The following is a 6,142-nucleotide window of genomic DNA, read 5'->3' as shown; positions in this document are numbered from 1 at the left end:
AGCTGGTCGGGAAAATTCGGGTTGTTACAGTAACCCTTATGCAATAGCTCTTGCAACTGCGTCTTCAACTCACTTATCTCAGGAGGTGCCATTCTATAACGTGTCTTAGATATGGGTGCAGTTCCAATAACTAAGTCTATGGTGAAGTCAACAGCTCTTGCAAGCGGCATACCCGAAATTTCACTTGGAAACATATCCATAAACTCATTCATGATCGGAACATCTCGATCTTCAATCCAACCTCTTTACTCACATCTTGCACGCTACAGGAGAATAGCTCACACCCCTTCTTCATCAACTTCTTCACTTGCATTGCAGAATTAACCCAAAAAGTTCTTAGGCTTCCAAAACATCGATATGAAGTCAACTTCCCCAAAGGGCTTCTCAACACTACTTTTTAAGCTTTACAACCTCTTTTCGCCTTGTAGCAACCTTACCAAATCATCTCAAGAATAACATTTAGGTCTCCAACATTGAATTCTATTAGATCAGAAGGAAATACACATTATCCTATCTTCATAGGTAAATCTATAAACAACTTGGTACACTTTATGATCTCTCCAGTAAGTATACTAATAGGCAAATCAATCACCTTAAAATTTACCGTACCCACCCCAAACTCTTAATGACAGACGACAAAATAAACGAATAAGTCGCCCAGCGAGAAATTATAATGATCTGTGGTACTATTATAACTTCATGAGAAATTGTTATTGTGAATGGGTATTGGCACTTATAATTTTGTCGTGCAGGTTCCCGAAGAATCATATCAACATATAATTTCTCATGAAGTTATAGTAGTACTATTATAATTTATCATGCCGGTTCTCGGTGGATTTGACAGTCATGATGGTCTCCCGTTCTCTTGATAAACCCCGCATTTACAATTTTTGTCGTGGCCAACACCATTGCAATGTGTTGTTCTATGCATTGCCTTTTCTTACTCCTTTGAGTAATGGGTATTGGCAAAATTCACGGCTCTCTAATGGTATTGGATATCTCTATAATCCTTCTTCAGTTCGCATTATACCTCACCCTATTGGCATTGACACTGGGGGTGTTTGTGATTACTGTAAAAAAGTGTTTGTGGTTGGCTATCTTAGTATGTGGACTCTCCTTCCTTACCTTCCTTCTTACATGGGAATTTTCAATCAAGTTGGTCGCTAAATATGGTGGGTGTTCTGTTACTGCTATAAACAAGTTGAAAAAGTTGGTAAGGTTATCCGTGGTTAAGCGTGATACTAGAGGTATAAAAATCCATCATGGAAACCCATCGACAACTAATATGGAAGGGGTTGATTTATCTAACAATCAAAACAGAAAAATAGAAGGATCAACACATTAAGGTTTGAGTATTATTGTGTATTTGTGTAACATTATTAGGTAGTACTCGAGTTATGTACTTATGTTCGTTTTTTCTAATATTGTATTATTATTATTTAAAATTCTTTTTTTCCTTCAAAAGGCAAATCTTATTTTCAATGTAGTTATTTAGATAATTTATGTTAACTAAACAAGGGCTTGTTTCTTATGATCATTTTTTATGTTCAACTTTCAAAAAATTATCAAAATATGGAAACCACATTAGTAATCCCTAAATCTCTATTATTATTAGTTTTGAAATTTGATATGATTTAAATAAGTTTATTGTACAAGATATATCATCTGACTATATAATATCTTAAAAAACTAGTAATCCCTAGATCTCTGTTGTTAGTTTTGAAATTTGATATGATTTGAATAAGCTTATTGTACAAGAAATATCATCTGACTATATAATATCTTAAAAAACAAAAAACAAAATGGAAATGGACAATGTGAACTAACATATTTAATAATAGAAAAATTAGATCAATTTCCTACCAGGTTAATCTAGTTAGAGTTCCAAACCAATTACCTGACAATTTAAACATGTTTAGGATCAGGGAAAAGTTAACTTAATGACTAATTATGTATTTTAGTATATAGTGTATTAGTATAGTTACTCTTGGCTAATGGGATGTTACTAAGTAATTGTGCCTTTCTTTTGGGTCTGCATTGTTAACTTGGTAGTCAAAACATTATGTTTGATCTAATAGTAGTATGTAGCTTTGTAGGTGGTCAAGTTTCTCCGTATACTGATTTTCAGTCTTTTACTGCATAAACGAAGAAAGGTATATATTGGTTGATCATCAACCATTTCCAACCTAATGTTACTTTTTACCATGAATAAGAACTATACTGAGCCTATCCGGGTCATAAATAGAAGAGGGATAGAATAATTTGACAACATCTTTCGGCTCAATTCAAACAATAGGAAAAAGAGTAAAATAAAAGTCTAGCAATTGAGACAAAAAAAGTACAATAAAATTAGACAACAGACCAATAAATGGTCTTTATTCATATATTGGACTACTGGAGCAAGTTCACAAAGTAAACCCTCAACAACCAGTGACTTATTTATCTAAAACATAAGAAAAACAGCATAGGCTCATTGGCTATAAGTTATTGATTATTTCAGCTAGTTGGTTTAGCAGTTAATAAATTGGTAATTGACTCGAAGGTGACCTTGAGCATGACCTTGACCATTGGTGTCAATTTGGTTAAATACGTTGACATCCAGGTCTAACCCTCCATTGCTGCATTGATCAACTATTCTCACAGTTGTTTGAGCTCCTGTAGCTATGTTTGTTACCTGCACGCACAAGCACGTTTTAAGACTATTAACAAACTTGGGATTGTTTAAAGATAATCAAAACTTGGAATTAATATGGAAAGATGACCCAAACTTAGAAATTTATATTGACAATTTCTTCTTTAAGAATATAGACCTAAATGTCCAAAATGTGCCCTATACCAAGTCACATATGGAACCACGTCAAAGAATGCCATTCTTATTATTAAGTAGAATAACCTCCCAACTTTTTAGAAATTACTCTAAGTCACTAGATAAAGATTGAGAATAGAAAATGCTTACCCTGAGACACTTGCCACAAGATTCTTGGCCACGAGGACCAACAGGGCCACAAAAGGCAGTCCAACCATACTTTTTGCGAAAAGCCAAAGGCTTGTTGCCATCATATGTTGAGCAATATACACTTGCTGTGAAATAATTCCACCCAAAATTTTGTGGATTATAGATATGGTATGTTGCTCTCACATTATTTGCACTCTGTGCTGCAGTGCCAACTGCTAGTGCAAGGCACACCAAAACCATCACCAAAAGACTGTTTTTCTCCATATTTCTTAAGTAATTTTCCAACTATTTTTCAAGATTTAATTTGGTTGATTACTCTGCTAGAGACTGTTGCCTATTTATGATAATGAATTTGTTATAAGATTTATGTGAATGTCCTAGTAGTTGGAAACTTGTAGTAGTTGCGTTTGAAAATTCTACCTTATAGTACATCCACTAGCTCACTGCTATTGTCCTAGTATCATTATGTTAGTGTTGAAATGTGGCGATTAGATGGCCAAAATGTATGTCTTGGTCAAAAATATCAACACTATGCTTCCTCTCTCATTTTAATTTCTTTGATTTTTTTTAAAATTTTGTTTCAAAGATTATCTTCGAAAATTATTGTTAATCATACACGTACAACTAAATCCTTTTTAAAAATCCAAGATATTCTAAAAATGAATCTCAAAAATCACTCTATTTTTCTCCAATTGCAAGAAATTTGTATCGTCACTAAGTGAGATAATTGCTACCGATTTATTTTCATATATTTTAACAATATACTATCCCTTCTAGAAAATTGAGAAAGCAAGTGGACAATAATTATCAATTATCATAAATCTATATTTATAATTGTGTGGTATAAGATCTCAAGCCACCTAATGCCCTAATGAAATTGTAGTGTAACAGATGTTTATAATCTTAATAACACTAATTATTAATGAGTAATAAAGCTGAATTTAAGATATTAATTAGGGTTGCCAATTAGGTCGGTTGGGTCAGGTTCGTGCTCGGGTCGATAATAAATGGGTCAGAAATCCCTTAATTCAAACCTATCCCATTTAATAAATAGGTCGAAAAACTCATCCCTGACCCGACTCATTTAATAAACTGGTTATTCATATAATCCGTTTGTCCCATTTAACTATAATTATTATTATATTGACAAACAATTATATTCTTAAAAATCTTAATGAGCAAGTTCACTATTGAGAATATGCATGTGTTAGAGTTTCTTGGAATGATTATTACCCATTTTAGCAATATTTTACTTTTTTTTAAACCAAATTTTAGATTTATCAATATATTTTTTCGAGAATTTTCTATATCTTTAAGTTAATAAGGTCAAAGTAGTTCATTTTCAGGTCGAAAATGTCAACTTGAATCTAACCCTTTTATTAAATGGGTTAATCATGTCAACCTATTAACTTAAATAGATTAAAAATCCAAACCCAAACCCGCTTATTTCGAGTTAGGGTCGGGTTGGATTATCGGATTGGGTCGGCTTTTGCCAGCCCTAATATTTTTTGGAAATTCAAAATTGTTATTGATAACCAAAAAAATAGGGTAGTACAAACACCAATTCTCCAACTTCAGAGCATAAAAGCATCAGTATCCAACCTGACCCACCTTCTAGGAAGGGTTGTAAGGTAGACCCTTCATGTGCTACCCTGAAGGCACGACTAAACCTAGTTAACAGCCTAGTAAAAAAAGCAACAGATTATCTACATAGTTGAACTTTCATGGAATCTGGAATTCTACAAGCTACATTGAATAAAATTAAGTCCATTGTCTGATCAGGTAACTTGTGATTGCCTTCAAACACTGGATGGTTCCTTTGAATCCAAATGTTGTAGATTGCTTCTGCAAACAGCATGCCATATAACTGGTTCTTATTGTTCTTCTTTCTGCACTTAATAGCTGCTGTAGAGATTTCGTCTAGGAAAGCCATAGGTCTTCTACCTATACCTAAGAGATTCAAACATTTCATCCATATATCAGTAGAGAAGGGACAGTTGAAAAATAGATGTTGAATATCTTCTTCTGCATCATTACATAGAACACAAGTGGTATCACTGATCATATTCCATTGGGCAAGTCTACTTTTGGTAGCAAGTCTGCCTAGTACAGCCAACCAAGTGATAAATAAGCTTCTTGGAGAAGCCTTGTTGTTGCATAGTAGCCTCTTCCACCTTACTTGGGCAATAGGTTCTCTAAGAGCTTTATAGAATTTGCTAATAGAGAACTTCCCATTGTGTTCATAATCATGAAGTTTAGTACCATCATCAAAGTAAGATCTGCAACTCATGATTTTTTTTTTAGAACCCAAGACATACCAACATGGATTCTCATGTTCCAAACATTGTTACTCTTGATATAATAAGAGTGAATCCATTGGATCCATAGCTTGTCCTGCTTTAAAGCTATAGCCCAAAATTGTTTAGCTATGGCTGCTTTGTTCCAGTTCTCTAGGTTGATGAAGTTTAGACCTCCTCCAGTTTTAGGGAAGCATGTTTGTTCCCATGAAACTAGAGTCTTCCTTGAAAGAGAGTCTTTACCTGTCCAAAGAAAGGATCTGCAATGGCTTTGAATTTCTTTTATAATCTTCTTAGGAAGAAGGAAAATTTGACACCAGTACACCTGCATACTTAATAAACAGATTGCACCAATTGAGCTCTGCCGCATAAGATAGAAGTTTAGCAGCCCAACTTTAGTTCTGCCATGATTTTCTCAACAATGGTTTACAAGTAACATAAGAAAGCTTCTTTGTGGATAAGGGGACACCAAGGTATCTGAAGGGAAATTCCCTTTAGGGATCTCACAACCTCTTCAATTTCTTTATAGTGTCATTCCTAACTCCCCAATGTAGATATTGCTTTTCGCAGATTAGCCTCAAGACCTGAAGCTTTTGAGAACTTATTGAAAGCATTCATTAATTCAGTTATAGAGTCAAGTCCCTCTACAAAACATCAACAAATCGTCAGCAAACATCATATGAGTAATAGCAAATCTAGAGCATTTAGGATGAAAGTGAAACTTATGATTCTCTTTCAAGGTACTAAGACATCTAGATAAGTATTCCATACCAATAGCAAACAAGAAGGGAGAGAGAGGATCTCCCTGTCTTAGACCTTTTTTTGCATGAAAGGGAGGACAAGGTTTACCATTAAGTAACACAGAATATGAAACTGTAGTAACACAGGC

General features: G+C 34.1%; 2 protein-coding genes across 2 annotated transcripts; both read right to left on the bottom strand.

Moving 5' to 3' along the window:
* Positions 1 to 2,349: 2,349 nt before the first annotated feature.
* On the bottom strand, positions 2,350 to 3,331 carry LOC104890933 (pathogenesis-related protein PR-4). Its single transcript, XM_010676552.4, has 2 exons — positions 2,957 to 3,331; positions 2,350 to 2,674 (listed from the first exon to the last, which is right to left on the bottom strand). The coding sequence occupies exons 1-2, from the start codon at positions 3,218 to 3,220 to the stop codon at positions 2,510 to 2,512; spliced, it is 429 nt and encodes a 142-aa protein (XP_010674854.2). The 5' UTR covers positions 3,221 to 3,331; the 3' UTR covers positions 2,350 to 2,509.
* A 1,327-nt stretch (positions 3,332 to 4,658) lies between these two features.
* LOC125496719 (uncharacterized) lies at positions 4,659 to 5,246 on the bottom strand. The gene has a single exon (XM_048642262.1). The coding sequence runs from the start codon at positions 5,244 to 5,246 to the stop codon at positions 4,659 to 4,661; it is 588 nt and encodes a 195-aa protein (XP_048498219.1).
* Between the last annotated feature and the right edge of the window lie 896 nt (positions 5,247 to 6,142).

Source organism: Beta vulgaris, chromosome 4 (assembly GCF_026745355.1).
Source record: "Beta vulgaris subsp. vulgaris cultivar EL10 chromosome 4, EL10.2, whole genome shotgun sequence".
Taxonomy (NCBI): Eukaryota; Viridiplantae; Streptophyta; class Magnoliopsida; order Caryophyllales; family Amaranthaceae; genus Beta; species Beta vulgaris.
The sequence above is the reverse complement of the archived record's forward strand: the minus strand, read 5'-3'. Positions and strand labels throughout refer to the sequence as shown.